The sequence below is a fragment of the Mustela nivalis genome, assembly GCF_964662115.1.
Source record: "Mustela nivalis genome assembly, chromosome: 19".
NCBI classification, from domain to species: Eukaryota; Metazoa; Chordata; class Mammalia; order Carnivora; family Mustelidae; genus Mustela; species Mustela nivalis.
This window is the reverse complement of record NC_139038.1, coordinates 2,643,557-2,669,399: the sequence shown is the minus strand read 5'-3', so window position 1 is coordinate 2,669,399 and position 25,843 is coordinate 2,643,557. Positions and strand designations below refer to the sequence as shown.

Here is a 25,843-nt window from a genome sequence, read left to right as displayed (position 1 = left end):
CTCCACAAAGACTTTTTACGGTATATGGAATAAATCCAGATTCCTTCACAGACTCTGTTGCCTCCAGGTCCCGTGTCTCTTGTACCCCCTTCTGCCTCTTTTCCACACCCCAACCGCACAACAGCCCCTCCAGCTGAGCAAACACGAGCAGCTGTTTCCTGGGTTTGCAAGTATTTGCCCTCTCTGCCAAGAATACTTGTCCTCCAGCTCCATGCAGGGCAGGCTCCTCGCCCTACAGACAGAAGCTGAGAAAGCAGGCAGCACGGCAGGGCAAGTGGGTGCTAGGACACTGACCAGCTGCTGCCCTCTCCCTACCTTAGCAGCCATCAGTCAAGTGGGGACATAACGGGACGACTCATTGGGCTGTTGGGAGGAGCTCACGCATCAGTGCTGGCACTCAGAAATATTAATAATTACTCTTACTAAACACCATCCTGAGCATATCACAGAAATTGTCTTGAATGAAATAAGCCAGGCACAAAAGATTTCATATTCTATGATCCCATTTATAAGAAATTCTGAAATACACAAACTACCCTCTGGTAATAAAAAATTAGATTAGTGGGCAGGGCTGGAGAGAGCATGTGAGTGCTAAGTGCACCAGGGAACTTGACTGGGGGAAGGGCTGACACTTGTCACATATTTGCTAGAATTCATCCATTTGTGTGTTGAAAATCTGTTCGTGTTGTATATAAATTATAACTCAGTAATGTGGTTGTTAAAATGTCGCCTGCCCAGAGAGGCTGTCCTGGGCCACCCAGTGTAGAGCAGCGACCAGATCCCTCCCTCTCCCGCTCAGCTCTCCCATCCCAATCCCGGTTCATTCCCTCATGGTGCCTGTCCCCCCCTGAGAGTATCTTGTTTATTAACCTGTTCCCATGGGAGGCCATAGCTCACTGATGGCGGGACCTTCAATGCCTCATTCACCTTTCTACCCCTGGCAGCTAGACCAGTGCCTGGCAAAAGATTAGCACTCAGTAAATATCTACTGAATGCATGAGGAGAGGGAGAGGCAGAACGGGCCTGCCCTTCCACGAACATGGCTGAATGTGAACACCAGAAAGGACTTCAGTGGTCATTTAGCACACCTTCCCCACTTTGACATGAGAAAATGGAAGCAAAGCAGAGAAAGTAATTTGCCCAAGGTCGGACTTAATGATGGAAGCAGGTCTGGAGCCCACATCTCCTAGTCTTTTTCACTTATAGCAAATAGGACTCAATTCACATGTATAGACATACTCTATAAACATTCACAAAATGCCTATAAAATATAATATAAAATTTTTAAAAGCATATTATTTTGAAAGCCCAGTTAACTATAAAAATATTATTACAACCAGATCTACTTCATTCAAGCATTAAGTTGTGACTTCCACTACAAGCGCTAATTTAAACAAATCTTTCTTGAAGCGATTGAAATGAAATGGTAATAAGTTAATGGACATTCGAGTATTTAAGCATGGACAATTACGAGTCAGGCTGTTTCCACGTCGCCTGGGATGCTGTTTACTGCCCATACTTCACAATTCACATCTTCCCTGGCAAGTCATCCTGCAAAAAGCTGACTGGAGGTTGAAATATTTAATCTATAAACTTCGCATTCCCCGGCAAACACAGGCAAGTACGCTGTGCTTCCGCATTCCCGTCAGGTAGGCTGCCGCACGCAGTCTGAGCACAAGAACCTGCAATTAAGCCAGAGAATGGCACAGTACAAAACAAGTTTTTGCGTCCTAATCTGATAACTGCCGACATAAATTACCTCCTGGAGGTGGGAGAAATATTGCACGACATCAACATTCACATTTCACATTCTGAGAAATAAAAGGAAACAAAGAACATATATCAAAACCAAAATAACAGAACAATTTTATTATCAAATTAGACGATATTTATAAGACAAGTCATCCTCACCTTTGACATGCAAAGATAGCAAACTAACTATTTGGATTCAGTAAATCAGAAAAACAAACACGCATTTTTTTTTCATCTTCTTAGATAAATAAAACCTATAATTACCTATTCAAAATTCTGAGTATAACTTAGGCTCATTTCTTTTGAAGTATAGTTTGCCTTTTCTAAGATAGACTTCCTCCTTCATCAATAGCATTTTTTCTCAAGGTTATGTTCCCCCCACTTTTGGTGAGAAAGTTTACAAATATTATTGACTTTACTTCACATTTCTTCACACACTCAGCCATTCCAGGAGTGTGTATCTGCTGCGCAAGACGGAGTTCTCAGAACAAGAATGTTTTCGATGGTCAATACCCTGGGGACACTGAAACTCCTGGAGGGAACGACCTAACATGCCACTTGGGGGCGTGACTCTCACCTGCTCATGTCTGAGGGTGAGAAGAGTGAGCACTGCGGGCAGCGGGCACGGGGCCCCCCAGCACTGAACACACCTGCGTTCGTCTTAAGACTTCACCTTTCCTCCTCTGTCCCACCTTCCCAGCTTAGGAGTCTCCTCCTGCTTCTGCAGCCTTCTTCCCCATCTGCCCTGTTACGTGACATAGTTACTAGTTCCAGGAGATTGGACCTCACACTCCTGGAAAGCCATTAAAGTGCTGACTGGCTCCCTGTGACTTGGCCTCAAGCACGGTCCCGGTATGCATCCCCCCACCCTGGTCCCGCCCTCTCCCCGTCCTTCTCCTGGCTTGGTTCTGAAATGCTTCAAGTTCTCCAGTTCATGGTCCTTTAGCTCGGTCAGACTCATCCTCTGTGACCTCTGACCAAGAGCATCTCAACTGATACTATGAACTCTTTGGGCTTCGCTTACTGACTTAGGTGTTTCATACGGAGCATTAAAGAGGTCTAAAAATCACGAACATACTAACAATGCCCAAGTTTAGTGAGACCTCTTTGCTGACCTTGAGTCTTATACAAACAACTATCTCACGACTGGATCCTCGTGACCATCTACTATGCATCTCAAACATGTACAAAACCAGTTCTAGACACCCACCCCCAAATAGAAACAGAACTTGCTTTGCCTGCAAATCATCTCTCCCATTCAGGAAATGGTAAGCCCATCCTATCAGCTGTGAAGGCCAAAGTTCTTAGAGTCCATGGCTCCTCTCCTTCTCTCATACTCACAGCTAATCCAGCAGGAAACCCTACACAGTCTACATTCAGAATATATCAGTATCAGCCACTTCTCACCAGCCCTCCCCAAACCTAAGTCACCTGAGCTACTGCAGCAAACCCCTACTGGGCTTCCTCGTTTCGGATTCTGCTGCCCTATAGTCCATTCCTCACAGAATTCCTACCAGATGGATCACAAGGGAGATCACACTGCTGCTCTGCTCGGATCCTCAGAACAAATGCCAAAGTCCTCACTCTGGCTAAGTCACCGGCATCTAGGAATCGGGCCCAGCCAGCTCGGGAACCTCCTCTCCAGCCCTCTCCCTCGCTCCGGCCGGGCTGTTCCTCCAACACATGTGCCGTTCCCTTACCTCGGGTGCTCTTCTCACTGGTTTACCCCAGGCCTCCTCCCCAGACTTGTTCCAATCCCTGCTCAAAGAGGTAGTTAGGGGAGAGACCTTCTCTGATTTTACATGTAAAGCAACCCAGCTGACGCTTGCGATCCCCACTCCGCCCCAGCTTCATTTTCTCCTCACTATTATCACCAGCCAGCATGTCATCTGTTTCCTTCTACTTGGAGACAGGGTTCCTGAGGACAAGGACTTTCTTTTGTTTCCTGCTGCATATTCGGTGCCTAGCACAGCACCTGGGATGTGGTATGCCCTTGATAAGTACTCAGCAAAAAAACGGGGGGAAAAGCCCAAAGTGCAATTAGAACTTCGTGAGTTTTTCCTTTACCCTCATTCTGACGGGAATGTGCACCAGCTCACACCCACCACGGGGACATTCACTTCAGCTAATTTTCTGGGATGGTGATGGATTTTTGCTGCTCCTTTTGCTGCACAATTTAAACCTCCTCCTTCCACAAGTGTATAGCTCAAGAACAAAGAGGCTGTCAGGGATCGGGTGCTGGGTTTTGCACACAGCAGCTGCCCTCTCTGGCCTGCTGCCCCCACCCTGTGCTACACACACTTCATTTCCACCTTACCTCCCACGAGGCCTCTGAATTTCATAAAGCCCATGCCTTAACTGGATAACCATGTTTGCCTTCTCTTTTGTTAAAAACTTCTGAAGTTAGGGACTTACAGACCCGATACATCGAATACATAATACACTTGCAGGCAGGCTCAGGGCTAGATGGACAATGTGTCTATGTGTGACTGTAGCTCACGGCAACCTGCAGTATTTCAATTTGAAGGCTGGTGTTCTAAAAAAGGGAGAAATAGGAAAATAAGAAGTATAGGGAAAGAGATTTCAAAAGCACCAAGAAGGTTTGGCAAAATAAAGTAAAAAGAAGAATGAGTGTGATGCAGAAGACAGCACGAGACTCAGAGCCAGACAGGCCTGGGGTAGAACCCTAGCTCTGCCATTGGTCAGCGGTGTGTCCTTGGGTGGGCTGGTTAACATCTCCAATCCTCGGTCTGATCTCTAGAAGCACAGCTAATTATACTTCTTCGGAAGACAGCTGTGAGGATCAGGGAGGATGTGTTTAAAGTAGGTTCTCAATAACAGCTGCTGTTAAAATTATTAATAGGCAATTCAACTGACTTTACAAGTTAGGAAACATTAGAATTATTATTTCCCTTGAAAATGAAAAAAAAATCATTTAATTGTAAGCCAAAGCTCACATTCTGAAGGTCACAGTGGTGAGGCACCTGGGTGGCTTAGTCATTAAGTGTCCGACTCTTGGTTTCGGCTCAGGTCATGATCTCAGGGTCCTGAGATCAAGCCCTGCATAGGGCTTGGGGCTCACGGAGGAGCCTGTTTGTCCCTCTTACTCTGCTCCTCCCCCGTATGCTCTCTCTCTCATGTAAATAAATAAAATCTTAAAAAAAAAAAAAAAGTCAGGAGGTAGGGCTGGCAAGACGAGGTTCCTCCTCCTCGTGGCAAAGGATCATCTCCATAGCCATGTTAGGGAACTGACAAGTATAGAGGCTTGACCTGTTTCCCTATAGTGAAACACTTCCAGCCAAACGTTTCAGTTTTTAAAAGACACCTCTAGTGGTGCAGAACAGATCTAAGCCATCTGACTCCTGTCTGCCAACCGCTTGGGCAGGGGCCATGCAGAAATGCCCTCCCAACTGCTATCCAAAGCCAAACTTTCTTAGAAGTATAAAGCAATTTATCTTTGAATGATGTATGAACTTAGGAAGAAAACCACACGGGCACTGATTTATGACATCTTGCACAGCAGGGACTTAATAAATATGGGGGTGATGATGAGGTGGAAAGTATGAAACAAAAGGCCTTGCAAATGTGGAAATATCCATAACCAGCCTCATCTCATCTCATCTCCTAAGGGGGTGAAAAAAAAAAGATCACCAGCGTATTATTCTACCGAGATTGGAGATTTATCAATAGCTTCTCAGATCATTTGTTCGATGGGACACTAAGTTAAAGCCTACTTAGCATCTTTACATTAGTGGCTAGCCAGGAATTGAATGGTTTTAACAAGAATCTGCAAGAAGAAAAAGAAAAGCTTATAAAATTAAGAGCTGTTATTTCATTCTATCTCCTTCCATACTTCTTGAATAAATGCTGCCTTGTGAATCTGGCTAGATGGCAAGTCAACAGGTGACAGGCTGTACAGCTGCTTGCTGCTGAGTTAGACTAATCCTTCCACCACGGACTGTGTTCCCACTGACATTACTTAGAAGCACCGATTTTGGAGAGGAACTTAGTTCAATCTACCCACCCTCCCTAGCACCCACCCTTCCCTAGCATTCATCCCAAACTGGCCCAGCCCACATTGTGCTCAATGCTAGAAATTTCCAGAATATTTTGCAAGAGTCTACCTCAGCTGCCTTTTGTTTAGTCTAACAGCCTTCTAAAAGAATGAAAAATTGATCCCTGTTCTTTGTTTCACTGACCTTGAAAGACATTTATTATCATCGGAATCAATACAAACGTGGACACCCAAGCAACTCTTAATAAAATAAAAAGGAAAGCAGTTATCTCACTTTCTACTATAATTAGTATTTTTACTAAATTTTTAAATATGGCCTTTATACACTTCAATATTTTTCCTGTTCCGATAACAAGACTAGAAACATGTTTTCAATAAGGCTAAGAAGGGTCTGGTGTCAAGCAGGTTCAGAGGCCCAGGCAGAAGAGCCATAGAGCCTGGTTTAGAGAAGGGACCCCATGGATGGGCAGGTAGGGAGAAAGCAAGTTGACACCTCACAGTGACTTTCAGAGTTACATTTAAAACCTTTCCAGCAAACTATTTTATAAACATATCTGTTTTAGAAAAACAAAACAAAACAAAAGCATTTTCTTCTCATGAATTTTTGTATGAGTGCAACCATCTGACAGCGTAAGTATGAGACTTTTAGCCCAAGCTTATAAGCATTTCATGATTCTTTCAGAAATGTTCATCCCTGAAATGTTCATATTTGGTACATTATCTTTAAATTATATTGCAGAATGCCCAGTTATGAAATATATACCAAATGTTCTTTTTAATCACTTAAAGCTCTAAATGAAGAAAATCTGTTTGGCATTAGATAAATACCTTGAATGTGGGATAGGCAGGAACACCTTGAAATAATGCTTAACTAATCACAAAGCAACTCTTTTGCAATAGATGGGCGAACCACTAATTAGACGAAGGGAAATAAAACTGTCACGGTAGGATAAAAGGATAAAGAGAAATAAGCGGTAATTACTGTTTTATTGTCAGAGAAAGTAGTATCAAACATGGCTGAGTAAAAAGAGGGGGAAAAACCCCACAGCTCTGTAAGTAAATACCAGCACTCATTAAATTAGTACTTGGAGCTAAACACAACTCAGGGATGACGATGACACCTCAAAAAGTGCATTCAAGAAAGGGAAAAACAGACCATAACGACGAAGTAAGGACGCTTCATTCTGGGCACGCAGCATCCCGAAGAGTAACATGACACGACAATTGCTTTAAACTGCTTAAACATTTCCAAGCCAAGTTTTCCAAAAAGCTGCTTAGAAGGACTGGGGGAAGACTACCAGACCAGGTCATTATTCTTTTCAAGGCTTAACTGATACAGTGAAATTCATTAAATAATAGGTCAATGGTGCCAACAAGTGGAATGAGTTGTGTTTTAAAGTTTGGAGCAACTTACATTCTGTTGCTGGGAATGATCTTGTGCCCTTCTCTGAACCAGGTCACTTGCGGTCTTGGGAAGCTGGTGATGGATGGTAAGTTGAGAACTACTGCATGTCCTTGAGACACCGTTTTCCTCTGGTCTGTATCCATGAAATTTCCCATATCTGCAGAGAAAAATCAGACCCTTTAAGTTCAGAAAACTTTTCTGGGGGAGGGGGAAGGGTCAAAGATGGAAATAACTATACATTACAGCAAAGTCACCGACGTTGCTATAATTAAGCAATAAGACAAGAGAGATTGAGCAGTAATGCTGATGAGTGCAGATCTGGGGGTGAAGCGAAGCATGAGGCAGAGCCATGTGCCTCCAAAGTGCCCACAAAAAGCATTAATCAGCAGAACTTCATGGTCTTTGTGTCGCGGCAACACTACAATGAAACGTTTGCAACTGATTTTAATATTGGAATAAACTGTGGGAAAGCATCCCACCGCCACAGAGATAGGAATGAAGCGCCTGCAGCTCGCCCCGCAGCTCGCCCCGCAGCTCGCCCCATCTCCCCCGTCTCTCAGGCTGGTTCCGCCCAGTCAGCCACCATTGCCTGGTTCAATTTCCTTTAATCTGGGGCAAGCAGGCTTTGTTCCAGTCCCTGTGCTACCAGTAAACAGCATCTTTTTAAAAATGGGTGTCACAGAAAAAAACCCAGTCATCAGAATGTAGGTATAAGAGGCCAATTTTTAAATGAGTAACATTAGAAACTTCTGAAAAATGTCTACATCATGCTTAGATACAGATATATGCGTATACACACGTGGCATATGTGTATTCCTTTCAATGTCTATAAATTTGGAATAGTCCATAGAAAATCTTTATTATCTATGCATGTTTTTATTCAAAGGAAATTATTTCCTATGTAATAAGCCGCATTTAATATTCTAGGAAAGAGATGAAACAAACTAATGAAACAGATTAGGAAAATAGTCACGATTATTTTCAAAGTGAAACTTGTTATCAAAAAGGAGGAGGAAAGAGAAAGAAGAGAACATTCAAGAGCCAGAGATAAATGATAGAAACAGGGTACAAATAATTGACCAAAAAAAAAAAAAAAGCCCCAAATAATATTACATATAGCATTTAATACATGATAATAAATTCCAAGCTGTTAACTTATTCAAATATGTTTGGGGTACTGATCTAAACTTTGTATGTATTAGTTATGTTTTCAATTATTCAGTTGAATAGAAGTTCTCAGTTATTCTGCAAAAAAATTTAGCTGAGTAACTTCACAACAATTCAGAAAAGTCGAGCCTTCCTAATTAAAAACATAACTAAATGTATACAGGACCAGCTCCTTACTCAGTCACTAATAATTATAGAATAGTAGGGTAGTAAAAAATTACTTTATTTGATATAGTAATGCTGAACACTATAGGCCTTACCTGTGGTCAAAAAAACAAATAAGAAAACATTCTAGTTACTGGTTGACAGCTCAGTTTAGGAACTCCCTAGAGATCTCTGAAATCTGTTGTAACATAGTAACATGTAACTTAAAGCTTCATAAATACTGCTTTCTTTTCAATGACAAGACATTTTGGTAGTAAATTCAAAACAAAATAAAGCAGACAGGCCATTTTAGAGAGACCTGACCCTTGACAGATTTTGGACTGCAGAAGTATTAAGTGCTTTGCGTTGGCCAGCCTGTCTCCAATTCCTTCCAAATACAACATCAAACACAAACTCCCTGCACTCTGGTATCTCCCTCAGTTACTTTTACTCCAAATGGGTCTGCCCCACAGAGACCTCATCGAGTCACTAACAGTAATGCCATCTAGAACATTGCTATCCACCTACTTTTATTGTGTAGCTGAAGGATTTTTAAATAAATCACTCGAAAGAACTAATTATGAACTGACAAAATTTTACCTAACTGGGTTTAATTTGTTGTTTGAAAAACATTTGAACCTGAGTATCAGAAACGCTAAGAGCAGCTAATCATAAAGCAGAAGGCATCTTGTTACTACTTTGTTTTCTGGCCTCCACAGGGCCTGACAGAGCCCCTGACTGCTGGATGGCCAGGGAGGGCATTGACCTCATTAGCCCCGTCACCACCATTGGACCAGCCTCACTGACTGTTTACTTATCTCCTAAAACCTTTAGCAATTATTCTGTTCCAAAGAGAATCCAAGACAGAATCTCGATTCCTACAATGGTTAAAAGTGATTTTGATCAGCATTCCCCACAGACATTTTGTTTCTGTTATTTATCATTCGGAGACTTTTCCAATGCACACATACATGCGACTTGAACTTCTGATCTTCTCTGCAAGAGAGCTCCCATCCTGTTTCGCACCACACAGCGGTAAAACCCAGCATCAAGCCTCTGTAAAGACGGGATAATATACCTGCCAAATACCAAAAAGAAGTGTTAATGCTTCTATATCTAGAGCAGCTCTGGCACCTCAATTCGCAAGTGCTCAACAAATATTTTATTTTTGGTAAACTATTGTCTGTGCAATCCTTCTCTGGTTGACACACTCACCAACCGCCATTTGTGAGATTACGTCATCGATGTCTGTCTCCCCAGCAAGGCTGTCAGTAATTATTACCCCAAGCTAGGTTCTAGATCTGCCTTGTCCATCACTTGCCCCTGGCGCCTAGCACAGTGCCATGCATGTAGTAGACAACACTCACAAGTCGTTGAAGAAATGACAAATGTAAAATAGCTATAGGTCATTACACGTAAACTAGACCTTTCAGTAAAAGGTGTTTATAATTCTCTCAGAATCTCTAGAAGTCATTTCTAGAACTGACAATAAACTTTACATAATGTGTCATATTACTCTACCTAAAAATTCAAATAATGCTTTCAGGATGAGATACAGGTGTCATCGAGGCAAAGAGAGCAGTGACATGGTGACACAATTCCCCTCTGTGCTCACAGTTACAGACCCTCTCCTCTGCCAAAACAACTCACACACTTCCCTCACTTCCTTCTCCGCATGTGGACTGACATTAACTTTAAAAATGTTGTGGGTAACTGAAAGGTGACTTCATTGGTATTTCTCAATGCTATATGACTCTAAGTAATCACGTCCTTCAAATCAATGCCTTTCTAAAAACTTCAGTAACATTTTATAGAAGGAAAAAAAGTAGTTAGAAGATGCAGATTCCATAAAAGCCCTGCTTTCGGTTTACTGTTAGCTTTATAACTTAGGATATTTTGAAATCCATAAGCAAGTACAATTTATAGCCAAGGACCACTCCAAGTGAGTGTTATAGCTCCAGAGCCCAAACCTTTCACAAGACCTAAGAGAGTTCATTAATTGGTTTCTAGGCCATGTCCAAAAACAAATCAAGAATAAGGCTGAGTCCTGGACACTTTTTACAAAAAGGAATTTGCCTACCACAAGAAAGAAAAAGAGAGCTAACACCCAATCGAATGGTAGTCTATTTCCCGAAAAGAGAAAACTCAGCGATGCTATCCTTTATTACAAAGATGTTCTGTTAATAGTTATCTTCAATTTAAGAATACTTCTCACAAAGGATAATCAGAGAAACTTTTAAAAATGAGGTAAAAATCACCATGAACGGTACACTTTCTTGGCTCACTTCCTAAGCATAGCTTGAAATTGCTTACATTCAACTGATTGCTCATCTTTTTACTCAAGTATGTCCAATTAGTCAACCTGAAAAAGGAACTTAAAGGCATAATTTTTAAGTGAATAAAACATTTGGACAATCTAGGTAATTCAGCACTAAGCAAATATTAATCAAAGTATGTTTTCCCTCTGATAATGATCTTGATATTCCCACGACAAGATTAATAAAATCTTTTATGAAAAATATTACTGAGTTTTAATCTTCAAAACTTTATTTCATTCTGGGCAATGGCTCATTTCAAAAAATTAATTAGTGTGGATAATAAGAATAGTATCAAACTGAACACAGAGAGTCAATGCCATTTATTTAAATTACAAATCAAGGCTAGAAAGATGAGCAGCTTTAACTGTCAGATACCATGATTATAAATAAGGAGGAGTTTTAAGATTAAACTACAATGAAGTCCACAAAAGTTTTTGGAAACGAAATAACACAAGTTATAGGAGTACATACTTGAAAAACTACATGAACAGTTTCATCATTGCAACATTTCCATATTTAAATAATTGTTATCCATTCCATTTTCTCTTTCTTTTTTGCAGTATCCTAAATAGATTTTAAATTCTTATGAATTTCTATAGTAATCCTATGTACTAATGAACAAAAATAGCAGTGTTTTCAAACCACAGGGAGGAGCAGATACAAAAATGAATATTAGGCATATGCTGTTTTGTACCATCTCTTTAGTCTAATGTCTCGCCAGGGAAAAAATATACTAAAAAGTTGCAAAGTACTCCACCTATTACAGGAATTCCTACACAAATTATGTTCACCTAACAGATGGGAATATTCACTGCAAGCCTATTGTTTATAAACACACATTTTTAAGCAGAGAAAGTTTCCTGGCTCTTTATAAGAAAGTATGATAAAATCTTAGCACCATATGCCACTAAAGTATAGAAAATGCCTGCTCCTTTTTCAAATAAACACAGCAGGGAATGTTTGTACTCACTGTAGAAAGGCAGAATTCTACTAGACCAACAGAACATTTACCAGGGCTAGTTCATTATCAGGAAGAGCAAATTAAAGAAAACCAAACACAAAATCACAGCAAAACCAAGGGTTTAAATGTCCATTCCTGCTAAGTAGGAGAATACCTCAGCTCTGAAATGCCTCTCATGATGGGCCATGAGAACCACCCCAGAGGTTCTTTAGCAGTGGCTCGAGCTCTATTCCAGGCTACCAACAACTACTTGACTAGCCCTGCCTGGAGTGAACAATTGACATTTTTTGTCTGCCTGGGATCTACGCCATTTTCCTGTGTTTGGAGAATTTCCACTTGGAGTCTCGGTGGAGGAAGACCCCTGGGCACAGGTAGGAGATGATGCGTGACCACTGGCCACATGTAGTCTGGATTTTGGGGTCTCAGGCTGGTGATACACAGGAACGGGGCTAAAGGACTCATCTAACAGCAGTGGTGCCAGGGCGCAGCGGAGCCTGGGCCCCAGGGGAGCAGAGCAGTGTCCACTGCCAGTCAGGACAGTGGCTCCAACAACAGCACCCCGGCTCTCACAGGACTGGCTCTCAGGCTGATTTGGCTCTAGCGGGCTCACCTCACTCTGCTCCTGCCCTATCTCCAGCTTGCCTGGTGACTGATTCTAAGAGCAACCCAATGTCCATGCAACAGCTTCCTGTTCCTTTTCATTACGAAAGTTTGTTTCTGTGGCTGGTCCTAGAATTCCCCAAGTGTCTACTCTACAGGACAAAGCAAAAATAATCCCAGCTGGAAAAGCTTCTGAAGCTATCAGGCACTCACCATGGTCACAGAAAAACCCAAATAATGCCTCTTCAAGTCATCTCTCTTCAAAGTCGTGGTTTCCTGGTAAAGCACTAAGAATCATTAGGCAATCAACAGTCCCTCAAAAACTGGGATAAATGAACCTGTTAGGAGTTTTCTTGAACACAAAGCACTAAAATTTGAGGAAATGTCTGACAAAATACTGCCTGGGAGCAGACAGGTTACTGTGGAGCAGATCTTTTAGCAACAATGAGATACTATGACTAAGGACACAGGTCGACAGACCTACGCTGGTTCTGAATAATGAAGGCACATCTGCATTTCTCTCTCTTAGGTCAGGCAACATAATTCAATCCAAGAGAGAATTTTCATGCCCATTAAAATTAGATGTAAAGCTTTTTTTTTTTTTTTCTTTGAATGGGGGTCTTACATCTATTTCATGCCACTCCAGGTTAGACTATCCCCTACAACTCCAACTTCTTATGCTGGTATAAAAACATCTATTTTGCATGAAAATAAGCAACCAAGTCCTATAATAAACTTCCATATCTTGGCCCAGAGCCCAATCTTACTTTCAAAGGGAATAAATGGTTATGGGGGAAAAAAAACCCTGAAGTAATTTATACCCTTCCTGAAACTACTTTGATTCTTCTTTTGGAGATGTGATGATAAATAATTAGGCTTTCAATTTTATTTTTATAAATTTCTTACACGAAATTAAAAAAGCATAATCAAAAGTGGGATCAGTAAGTCCACAGCTTTCTTTCTTTTTCTTTTTGTTTTTTTTTTTAAGATTTTATTTATTTGTCAGAGAGAGTGAGAGACAGCGAGCACAGGCAGACAGAATGGCAGGCAGAGGCAGAGGGAGAAGCAGGCTCCCTGCCGAGCAAGGAGCCCGATGTGGGACTGGATCCCAGGACCTGGGATCATGACCTGAGCCGAAGGCAGCTGCTTAACCAACTGAGCCACCCAAGCGTCCCAGTCCACAGCTTTCTTTACAAACAAAATACTGAAATGAAAAATCCAGACTGAAACATGTTAAGAAAAAGATAAAGGACCCAGAGCCTTAAGCAGTGTGGGACTATGAGGGATTCTACTTATTTTAGCCAAAATGTTCAAGACTAATTCACGTGAGCCAAAAATATAACTGTTATTGTGGTGAACTGCACAGTTCCTAGAGGACAGGGCCAATGGAGAGTTAGCCAACAGAAGAGTGACGATAAACCAAGTCAAGAAAACTGAAGCAAACAACTTGGGGAACTAAGCCCTTTGTGGGAAGACACAGGCAGGGGTCTGTTCAGTTCAGGGGGGTGATGAAGAAAGCAACTGGTTACATGTCACCTAACAAAAGAGTTCTGAATTCAGTAGACTTTTCCTTTTGGTGAGTAGGGGGCAGAGCAGGTTAAACAAAACAAAACAAAAACAAGTAGAGGAGTCTCCTGTAGCTTAGCAATAAAGCATAATGAGATGCTTCGGCTCAGCATCTTAAGATTTTTAAATACTGTTCTTGTATCCTGTAATATTGCTGAGTCCACTTACTAATTTTAGCAGCTTTTTTAATAGATAATGCCGCATTTTCTACATAGGTGATTGTGTCACCCTCAAAAAAAGACATTTCTCTGTCTTTCACTTCAGATGCCTTTTTATTTCTTTTGTGTTGGTTTTCCTTACTGCTCTGGCTGGCAAGTCCAATCCTGGCATCTGCTGAGCTTCCTGCCTTGGTGGGTTTACAGTTTTCATCAACTGTAAAACATTTTCAATATTATTCCTTCAAATATTTCTGATCCTGCCTCCTTAGGATTCCAATCACACATGCATTGGAGTTGTCTAGCTTAAGTTGTCCTGTAACTTGTTAGCCCTCATTTCACTGTGTTTGATTCCCTTTTATTTTTTCTAACTGTCTTTCATTGTGCATAGTTCTGTTGCTATACCGTTAAGTTTACTAACATTTTCTTCTGCCATGTCTAATCTGCTAATACCCATCCAATGTGTTTTTCATCTCAGACATTACAGGTTTTGTCCTCAGAAGTTTGATGTCTGCCTTTTAATATCTTTCACGTATGTATTTAGCTTTGATCACAGGGAATACATTTATAATGTTTCAATATCTTTCCCAGCTACTTCTAATACCTGTGTCAGCTTTGGCTTAAGAGATTAATAGACTGAATTTTCTCCTCATTATGGATCATGCTTTCCTTTCTCTTTATGTGCCTGATAACCTCTGATTCAATTCTAGACATTGTGAATTTTACCCTGTTTGGTGCTGGAAATTGCTGTATTTCTATAAATATTCTCAAGTTTTACTCTCTGATGCTTGAAAATTACTTGAAAGTCACCTGATCCCTTTCCAGTCTTGTTTATAAAATCTCAGGCAGGATCAGAGCTGCATTTGGTCAAGGGTTAATAATTCTCATTACAGACCTAAGATCATTCTGTATCCTCTACTCAATACCCCCATAAATTATGAGGTTTTTTGGTATGGCTGGTGAGAATAGGCCCCCTACCCAGCCCTACGTGGTGAGCATGGGAAGAACCACCATCACTTCTGGGCAGTCTTTTCCTGGGCCTTGGGGAATCTCTTCACGTGAATGTGCTGATGAAAATTCTAATACTCAACAATAAACCTCTACAGATACCTAGTACTCTTTCTCTGGTACTCTACCTTGATCTCCCTGGATTCTCCAATCTCTCCAACTCAGAAGTCCTCCAGACACATGTGCACCCCTGTGTGTGGGTCATAGCCTGGAAATTCTCGCACAGCATTAAAGCTGGGGCAATCAGAGGGCCCACTGATTTTCTGTTTTTCAGGCATCACCACCTTTGGCTGCCTGATGTCCAATGTCTTAAACACAACTGCTTCATATGTTTTGTCTGGTTTCATGTCTCTTTAGGTTTCCTATCTGGGGCTCTCTTTCATATCTCTTAATGAAGTTTTCCACTTCATGTAGGTTCTTATAAAGGTTATTCCCAGGTATTTAATAATTGTTATTGATATTGTGAATTTTTTCATCTTTCTTTAAGACATACAAAAAAGTTACTTTCTTCCTTAACCATTCCTATTTTCTTACTGGAATAAAAAAAAAATCATCATTATCTATCAAACTTCTTTTATTGATACTGTCACAGAAAGTGAACCACAGAGATAGGTCACCTAAGGAGATGATAAGATTTTTCACAGTTTATAGTATCCAAATATCCCTCCTGTTTATAACAATGAATATCATGCCTACCACTAAGAAATTATTGGCTTAGATAACCATCTATTCGTATTGAATATAATTATTTATCTCAAAGTAGAAAATAATTGAAAATAAATATTTTCTAGAAAAAAAAGACAAATCTGCCTATGACAGCTATGAAAAGTTGGTTTAATTGCTGAACTACTACAATTTTGCCAATATAGTCACCTCTGCCTAAATGTGGATACAAGCATCAATATGAAAATCATCTGAAACTCACTGAAATTCATTGTACAGTTTGCAAAGCAGCAAAGAAAATGCTATTTTTGGTCAAAGCTAGAAAAGCTGAGTTTATATGATGTGCCCTTTATAGGATAATTATTTTCTATTGACACAAAGTGGGGGTAGGGGGAGAAGGACTCAATTTCAGTGAGAAAACAGCTACCATTTTCATAAAGTAGCCATGTTTTTCAATTCGAGACTCGGAATGGTCTCCTGAAGGTTAACATATGACAGCTGAAGGTGCTTGTTGGAAGGAAGTAGATGAAAGAGTAATTTGAAAAAATAGCATGAGATTTTTGGGACAGGTTTTACGTCTAAAAAATGATGACAAAATACAATGGATCCTTGATAACCCATCTGAGTGTCTGAAGCCCTCAGTGAACAGAATATAATTTATCACATCTACCCCAAACCATTCTTGCTTTAGAATAACCCATTTCTTCTTACTCAGTTTCTAGTGAAATGGGAATGAAGCTTGTATCTCATTTTAATGATCCATATATAATGAGCCGCCCATGCAATCTTGCTTCAAAGACCCATAATGCTTTGCCTTCCTGTGGATCACCCAGAGTGTGCCAAATTAACAGGTAAATCTGCTAATGCAAAGAGCAATGCAAAAAATCCCCACCTCTTTGTGTATTTTAAAGTAAACACCAAAACTATTTCACCATAAATCTGAATAGTTGCATGTACAATAATGGCATGGTATATGATTCAGCAATTTTTTAAAGATTTATTTATTTATGTGTGTGTGTGGGGGGAGAGAGAGAGAGAGAGAGAGAGAACCAGAGAGAATCCACAAGAGGATTCCCTGATTCCAGGACCCTGAGATTAGAGCCTGAGCTGAAACCAAGAATCAGAGACTTAACTGAGTTGAGCCACGCAGGCACCCCTGATCTAGCACCTTTTTTTTTTTTTTTTTTAAGATTTTATTGATTTTTCTGAGAGAAAGAGAGAGTGCCCAAGCCAGGGAAGTGGCAGGCAGAGGGAGAAGCAGTATCCCCGCTGAGCAAGGAGCCCATGCCAAACTTGATTACAGGACCCTGGGATCATGACCTGAGCTGCAGGCAGATGCTTAACCAACTGAGCCACCGGGGAGACCCTGATGTAGCATTTTAAACAAAACTGTTACACAGCTGTTTTACATGTATCCAGTGGAATCTAAACAATGATTTTGAAATCCATATTATCCATTTTTAATAATGAACTCTTTAACAGATAGAACCTTCATACTGTTCTTTTTTATTTTTTTACCCTTTGAACTTGAGTTGTTAATCTATTTACCCCATAGAATTTTATTCCGACCTATTTTCAATTAGCAATAATCGTGCCTCAGATAAACCTCATTGGCTACGATACTGCCACTGAGCAAAGCTCTAACGTATTTTCATGCCTGAAAGATACTTATTGATCATCCAACATACTTATCTGAAATAAAAATACACATACAAATGGCAACTTTAAAAGGATGTCCTTTGATCAAAAGATCCTAAGTGCTTATAAAAAGTCTTCCGTATTACACATTCATTGCAATTATTACAGTTAATCAAAACAACATAAATGTGTTAATTTTGAAATACAGTTATTAGGCATTTGAAATTTAGAAAGAAAATGTCTCTTAATGACAGGAAAGTGGCTGGGTTTTTGTTTTTGTTTTTTCAATTATTTTAAATTTCATTGACTGGGAAGTTATTTAACACTAGAATAAACAGAATTGGATAGAAATTAACAACAAAGAGAAGGTATTGACCACATGTTTGTGGTCATTTAGGTGTTCATTTAAATTCAATGAGTACACAGGAAAAGCAAATAAACAAGTAGAGAAGAGGTGGAAGCATAGCAGCAAGCAAAACACAGGAAAGTAATAAAAAATGGGTATGGATTGAGAATATTAAATAATCTTTTTTGCCAAAGTTAATGAAAGTGTCCTCTGAATAAATGTTTGAGAAAATACAAAGCCCTAACCTTCCTCTTGTGAATGTTCCTTCTATATCAAGATAGAACATGGATCTGATCAAAGTAAGCAGCATTTTTTACCACGTTCTTCCTCAGATCTCCAAATGAGGCCTCATCACGCTCTTATCTCAGAGGAGGGGAAAATGCAGACAGACTGTGCTTCATGAAAGAATATTTCTCAACTTCATTCTTCTTTCTAACAAATCCCGAATACTCTCATCCTACTCTGTGTAAGGGGACAAGGACAAGCCCCAGGGCACAGCTGTAGGTTTGCCACCTAGATAAAACAAGATGCCCCTGCCTGCCATGGGTCCACCTTACACACATTCTTTGCTTTGCTCTCATTACCTATTCCTTGAGGCACAATATGTTCTATGACAGCAGCTGGAGAATGGAAAGGAGGGGGGGTTGTTAAAACTGGTATAGCTACTGCTGCTCATTTACACAACATATCTGAATTTTTAAAAGCCCCAAACTGATGACAATATCCCATTTATAGTATCTACTTTCCCCTAAAGAAAATATGTAAAAGGAAAGAAGTTCCCTCTGGGGTTGTTTAAAAGAGTCCAACATTTTGTTCAAGCCGAAAATTTTGAACTACACACTTGTCTTGCACCCTGGAGACGCAATTCCACAGGAAGACTCAGGGAAAGTGAGCCTTCCTTCTGTGAACTGGGAGAAAGCACAAAGAGGGCAGGAAAAGAGAACCATAGTGCTCACACAGAGGCATGTTCTCAGTCAGCTCAACATCAGCAAAGACACATATGGAAACTGAAAATCTAGAAAGCAATTCCTTTGCCACTATCCAAGGCCATGTTCCCCAATTTGAAGACCATCATTATAGATCATCCGTATTACTACTTTTTTATAGGAAGAACAATCTGGAGTCTTCTGCAACTTCATTCCTTTCTTCCTGGGGCATACAAAGCATTATGTCATTTCATTTTTATTAGAACTCTCTTCGGTGGCTTCTTTTTTGTTTGTTTGTTTGTTTATTTGACAGAGATCATTACTAGAGAGGCAGGCAGAGAGAGAGGGGGAAGCAGGCTCCCTGCCGAGCAGAGAGCCCAATGTGGGGCTTGATCCCAGGACCCTGAGATCATGACCTGAGCTGAAGGCAAAGGCTTAACCCACTGAGCCACCCAGGCGCCCCTCTTCGGTGGCTTCTATTATATCCATTTTACAGATGACAAAATCAAGATCAAACTGGTTAGGGCACTTGTCCAAAATGACACACAGGAGTTGAATATAAGTATCTGAATTCAAGGCACCTGCTGCTAAAGCCCATTACTCACACATGGTTCTCCTTTGTAAGCCGGCTTTTCTTTTCCTTTCTTATGCCCCCCCTACAAAAGCAAATCCCTAACACCTCATTATACTAATATACAATGTCAACTCGGATTTATTAGCAGATTGCTTGTGGGCCAGAAAACACACCATTTTACCTGCATTAGAGCCCTTCAATGTTCACAACACCACAAATGAGGTATGATCATCCCCATTTTGTAGGTATTCCTGGCTTGCCTGAGGTCACATTGCTGATGCTAACTGGTTGTGAGCTGGGATTCAAACCTGGGTCTGCTGATGTCAACGTGCTCTGATCGTTGCTGCAGCTTATGTCATTAAGCTGGAGCTCCAGCTCCAGATGGAAGCTCCAGCTTCCATCTCTCTCTTTCTCAACAATTATGATTAATTGTTCCTACAACAGCAGATACTCTGACAGTATAGGCCTAATAGTGAAAGAGGAGGTCACAAACTTCTATGTCTACAAAGAGCAGATAGATAAGGGAACTGAGCAAAGCACAGTTCTTCTGTGTGGGTCAGCAGAGCCAGGTGGCCAGGCCTTCTGACTGATTAAGAGAGACCAGAAAGCGGATTTTTATATGAAATCTTACAAGTGTTAAATGCTGGCAAGCAATTAAGAGAGATAGCCATGTGTATATCCATATATATTTTCAACTGATTTTTTAAATACATACATACCCACATAGTGGGCAGGCTGGATGTGGTTCATGGGCCATCATATTACAACCTCTGACTGTTTTTTAAAAATTTTTAAGGCTTATTTATGAAGTAATCTCTACACCCAACATGGGTGTAGAGATCAACCCTGAGATCAAGAGTCACGTGATCTTCTGACTGAGCCATCCGGATGCCCCTAACTTCTGACTTTCAAAGTCAGTGAGTGATGGGCTATGTCCCCCAACCCCTGAGCCATGTTGAGAAGCCCATTACTCTATTTAAAATACCTCTGGGGGCGCCTGGGTGGCTCAGTGGGTTAAGCCGCTGCCTTCGGCTCAGGTCATGATCTCAGGGTCCTGGGATCGAGTCCCGCATCGGGCTCTCTGCTCAGCAGGGAGACTGCTTCCTCCTCTCTCTCTGCCTGTCTCTCTGCCTACTTGTGATTTCTCTCTGTCAAATAAATAAATAAAATCTTTAAAAAATAAAATAAAATAAAATACCTCTGGACAACCAATTCTCTTATTTCCATTAAATAAGAGCATGACATTGCTGATATGGGGACCTCTGGGACTTTTTAGGCAGTCACTAACTCTCTGTCCTCACTCAGAACTACAGCGTCTGTTACAATAACCTTTCCATAGAAATGGAAGCTAAATAGGTTTAAACCTGAAAGACCCAAGCCTTGCCAGGAGACCAGGAGGTTTAGAAGCTGGTACTGTTGGCCCTGGGAGAAGCCACAGCTTGCGTGTGACCTCATCTCGGCCTCCCCCGACCTCAGTGCTTGTTCTCTGCCCCCACACCTGGCGCAACCTCCTTTTTTGCTGCTGGAATGAGAGGCTCTGCTCATGTCCCTCCCTCACAGCTTCATCTTCTCCCATCCTGACTCTAAAAGTTAGCCCGGTAAATTTTCTGTTGACTGCTCAGAGCTCCAGAAACTCCGGATTTAAAGATCTCTGTTTAAACATTCATGCTCCTTAAATAGGAAAACACTGGTGGGTGGGGCTGTTGCCACAAGACAGCAGATTTATCATGCTAAAGCTGTTATTTGCATTCCTCTGTAACTATAGCTTTTTTTAGTCTGGTAATTTCACTAACAGGCTTCCTTTTACAAATATAATGATAGACTTCCTAGGTGTAAATACAATGTAGATCAGAATATTAAATCACATTCTAATTAATTCTATTCCTTTAATCTTAATGCATTAGAAATTCAATAAAATATTTTCACCCTCTGTGCTATTATGGCCAATAAGGCAAATATTCTAAACACAACTTGAAATGGAATCTTATTTTCAAGCAGTCAATTACTTATATTCGCTGGTGTAGGTGGTGAGCTCACGGTCATTGTGCATCCACTTGAACTCTAAAGGCCAGCTCCCTTCAGCAAGGCAGGTGAGAACAAGGCGGTTGCCTTCCAGGTGAATCTGTGGTAGGCCCGGCTCTGTTTTAAAATACGGCACAACATCTTCTGAAATATTAAAAAGAGAGAGAGAAAGTGAATGAAGTACACATGAAAATGGCATTCATCCAATTAACCAATCACTTATTTAAACAGAACTACTTTTAAAGAAGTATAAATGACGGCTATTTGGCCCAATTAAGTAGCCAATAATCCTTGACCCCTTAGAAATATGTAATACCCTGAATGATATTTCAGAAGGCTGAAAGCTCAATGATCAGCATCATTGGAAAACATCGGACAAGTTCATCCAAGTTATTTCCATTTATGATTAATATCTGTTTAACAAAGGGGCATAAAGGGCAGTCTCTGGTCATTCAAGTCTTGGTTTTAACTAGGCATTATATTTTCAAAATAACAACCAAGAGTCAACATGGAGGCTCTAAAAGAAATTTCTTCATATAACCTTCAGTTGGTTAAAAAAAAAAATAATAACTAGGATAAGCAAGATTAACATGCATACATAAATGACAGGAATCGCCATCCAGCTTCCATCTCTCTCTCTCTCTAGCTCACACATACCCCTTGTCTCTTTGGGGCATTCTGCCAGGCTGTAAAACTGGAAACCTGTGTGTATTGATATACTAAAATCCTGCACAGCAATGGGAATGCAACAACTATTGCCACCCACATACACACACCCACCATTGAATCTCAGACACATGCGGAATGAAAGAAGCCAGAGAGAAATAAGTTACAGCATATGCTTCCCTCCCAAAGTCCAGAAAAGCTCAAAACCAGGCAAAACTAAACTGTGCTCTTAGAGGTCAGGATAAATGTCACCTCTGGGGGATAGGGATGGTGTAGGGGTGTAACAGCATGGCTTATACCAAGCAGGCCAGGACCTCTCTCTCAATGTGATTACACAGGGCACTTAACTTCATGAAAATTCATGGAATATTATTCTGTGTAAGATTTGTACAATTTCTCTATGTACACTTCAATAGTTAAAAATACATAAATATGAACACAGGACACTTAGCTTCTAGTTCTGGGCCCATCCCGAATTTTCTACATGACCCTGATTAGGACATGGGGTTTCTCTTTCTTCAACACTAAAATAAACAGAATTCTAGCTTCTTACTTTACGAATACAATCCCCTGACACACCTGCCTCCCTCAGGCCCCAGACCCTCTCTACTTACACATGAACACTCTTTAACTCTGAAACCAGGTTGAGCCTCTTCCTATGTGGGGCCTTCCTGTGTGTTCCTTCCCACCCCCACATACCCCTTGTTCTGTATGAGCTGACTTGTTCTCATCCTTCCAGCTGACAAAACCTCTCCCCACCAACATGCCCCAACAAACCATGACATTTGTTTCAGTCACGACACCTACAAGATCTTGAAATTAAGAGTGCTTATAGGTTATCCCAACATACTCCATGCCCTCTTCTTGACTACTTCTGAATCCCAGCACCTAGAAAAATGCCAGAGGCAAAGTAGATACTGAATAAAATATTTGCTGAACAAATAAAAAGAAAAACAACAACACAGATAACAGTTAGAGTTGGTAGTCACTGAGCATTTATTATGTGCTGGAAACTGTGCTAAGCGCTTTGTATGCACTATCTTACTCAATTTTCACAAAAGTCCCATGAGAGAGATGTCACTATTTTATACCTTTTACAGATGGGTAAAGGGAAACCCAAGGAAACTAACTTGCTCAAGGCCATCCAGACAGTAAGTGGTAAAATCACCATTTAAATTCAGATAATCTGTTACGGAATCCCTAAATAGTATACATAATGACTCTAAATGCCATGGGTGTCTTCTTAAGGAAATCTCAAGAACCCGCATTTTAACTTCAAGTTTGGATAAATTTGTGGAATTATTAAACTAGGCTTGTAAATTACTGTATTTTTAACAAATTAAGCATCAAATGGCATATTAACAGTGTTAAAACTAAGACCGTATTTTTACATTAAACTGTAGTACATATAACTGGGTTTTTTTGTACTTAATATATACAATTTAATTTTTTAAGGTTTGCTTATTTGAGAGAAGAGAGCGAGAGAGAGAGAATGTGCGTGCACAAGTGGGGAAAGGGATAGAAGGAAAGAAACACAAGCAGACTCCAAAATGAATGTGGAGCCCAACTCAGAGCTCGATCGTATGACCCTGACATCATGAACAAAGCTGAAATCAAGAAGCTGATGGTCAACGAACTGAACCTAGGCACGCCAATATATATTACTTAAATATAGTTGACCCTTGAACAACACAGGGGTTAGGGGCACCAATCCCCAGAGTCAAAAATCCACATACAACTTTGACTCCCCAAAAACTTAACTACTAATAGCATACTGTTGACCAGAAGCCTTATCAATAAAAGAAACAGTTGATAACACATATTTTGTATATTGTATGTATTATATACTGTATAATATAGTAAACTAGAGAAAAGAGATGTTAAGAAAATCATATGGAAAATATATTTATAGTATTGTACTACAAAAAAAAAATGTATAAGTGGGTCTACACAGTTCAAACCCATGTTGTTCAAGGGCCAATTGTACAGAGTTTATTTTGCCATTGTGCTGATCACTACATTCTATTACTGGTACATGGATAATACAATATTGCCAATCCCTTACTACTATTCATTCAGGTAACTAATGTTAAATTGCACTCATGAATGTATTAAGAGTCTATAAAAAAAGATTTAGCTTAGTCAGTGAGATGTTATACAGAAGTTAAACAGCAGTAGGATTCAAAAACTCAAGTAATACCATGTGCAAAGGCCCTGTGATGGTAGCAAACATAGTGAGTAACCCTGGGAAGTACAAAGCACTGAAAAACAAGCAGATCTATAGACCCATAGAAGACAGAACAAATGAAAGCAGGGTGAACAAGGTCTAAGCTCTTCTTACTGGTTGATGCAGAAAGGCAAGCTAAGACCCTTGTTTCCATGTAATCTCTGTAGGATTTTCAATGGCACCACTTCGCATTCAAAAGTGTCCTTGTGTGAATGATAAATTGTATGACCACCCTATTCACTGTCCTTCGTCAAAGTACTGCCAGTATTATGATGATAATGATGATTAGCCTTTATTATAGAGGGACAGCAGACAGCCTTTGAAGGGGCTGTGCTGTTAAAAGCTCATCTGGCCACACTACGGAGAAGGAATTAACAGGGGCCAGAGCGGTGGGAATAGACCACTTAGGGCCACTGTGGTGACCCAGCAAATGCTCTCAAAGGTGATGGGGGGGTTGGGCCAAGGTAACAGTAGTAGTTGTAGTGGTGGAGATGGAGAGAAATGGGTAGCTTTAAAACTATTTACGTAGCAAAAAAGAAAATTAGTGATGGACTAAATATGGGACTGAGGGAGAGAGGTATCAAGAAAGATTCTTAGGTCTCTGACTTGCATGATTTTCTGTTCAACACACACACACACACACACACACACACACACACATTTTGTTATTAGTGCTGGGAATACAATGAGAATAAGGCACAATTGCTGTCCCATAAGAGGATACAGGCTAGGTGTGATGCAGGACTAGAGGTGGCAAAGTGTCCAGCAATGTGACTGAAATTTGTGACTGACAGACAGGAAAGCAGTCAATCCTCGTCCTGTTCCAAGGTGCTGCGGCACACCACCCTCTCTGAGTTACGCTGCAAGGGCATCCCCAGGCTGCCCGCCAGCAGTGACAGCCTGTCCAGGGTCCCTCTTTGCTACCTACTTCAGCTCAAAGCGTCTGCTCTCATGGCCTCATAAGGCTGAAGTGTGATGACTACAGCTTTGAAACCTTGAGGCTGACTGAGCTCGGGGCTTCATTAGTGCCCTGCCATGTGCACCGTATTTAATCACTTCATATGGCTCCTGTGTCCTACAAAAATGAGTCATAGAAAATACATCTTTTAAAAGAAAAAAGTGAATTTGGTTTTATAATTGACAGAGTATCGATTTAATATATGGCTGTTTTAAATGTAAATGATACCATTTCATTTTTTCCTAGAATTCATAGTTTAGTAAACACGTCTATACTCTGTACAAATTGTGCTGCATATTCAGAACAAGCAGGAAAAGAAACCTTCTTAAAGAATAGTTTCATGCAGCTGGCAAGCAAATATCTTGTGATCCAAATGATCACAGAAGTGTGATTAGTGCAGACACTAATATTTATGGTAAGAGGAAGGGGAGGCAAATGCGTCCGTGCTCTGGGATCTTACGTGTGTAGGTAACAGTCATTACACGACACAGATCAGTGTGCAGAATAACAGGGTTATTGCTCTGAGCCCAGAACTATTTACCACTGAAACACATGCAGATCATGAAATTCAGAGGGCATCAAGGCAACAGAGCTCAAAAGCTTTGGTGACCAATAAAAGAGACGGAAGGATTGGTATTCAGATCTGCAGAGACCCTGACAAAAGCATGTGATCCTTAGATACCTTCAATGGAACAGAGAAAGGTCTGAAAAGATCCATAAAGACAAAAATGA

The 25,843-nt window shown here is 40.6% G+C and overlaps 1 protein-coding gene and 1 long non-coding RNA gene across 4 annotated transcripts in view; one reads left to right on the top strand and one right to left on the bottom strand.

Moving 5' to 3' along the window:
• The window catches only part of SDK1 (sidekick cell adhesion molecule 1), an 869,284-nt gene that overhangs the window by 490,725 nt on the left and 352,716 nt on the right, over nucleotides 1-25,843 (bottom strand). For all 3 annotated transcript variants that reach the window (XM_082714190.1, XM_082714191.1, XM_082714189.1), the window contains exons 2-4: nucleotides 21,245-21,404; nucleotides 9,455-9,561; nucleotides 7,182-7,329 (exon numbers count right to left, since the gene is read on the bottom strand). In XM_082714190.1, coding sequence (XP_082570316.1) covers nucleotides 7,182-7,329; nucleotides 9,455-9,561; nucleotides 21,245-21,404 — 415 coding nt within the window. The remainder of the gene's footprint in view (nucleotides 1-7,181; nucleotides 7,330-9,454; nucleotides 9,562-21,244; nucleotides 21,405-25,843) is intronic.
• Nucleotides 11,840-23,746, top strand: LOC309854742. Its single transcript, XR_014306400.1, has 3 exons — nucleotides 11,840-12,133; nucleotides 16,470-16,605; nucleotides 23,382-23,746. It is a non-coding gene; the product is annotated as an uncharacterized lncRNA (long non-coding RNA).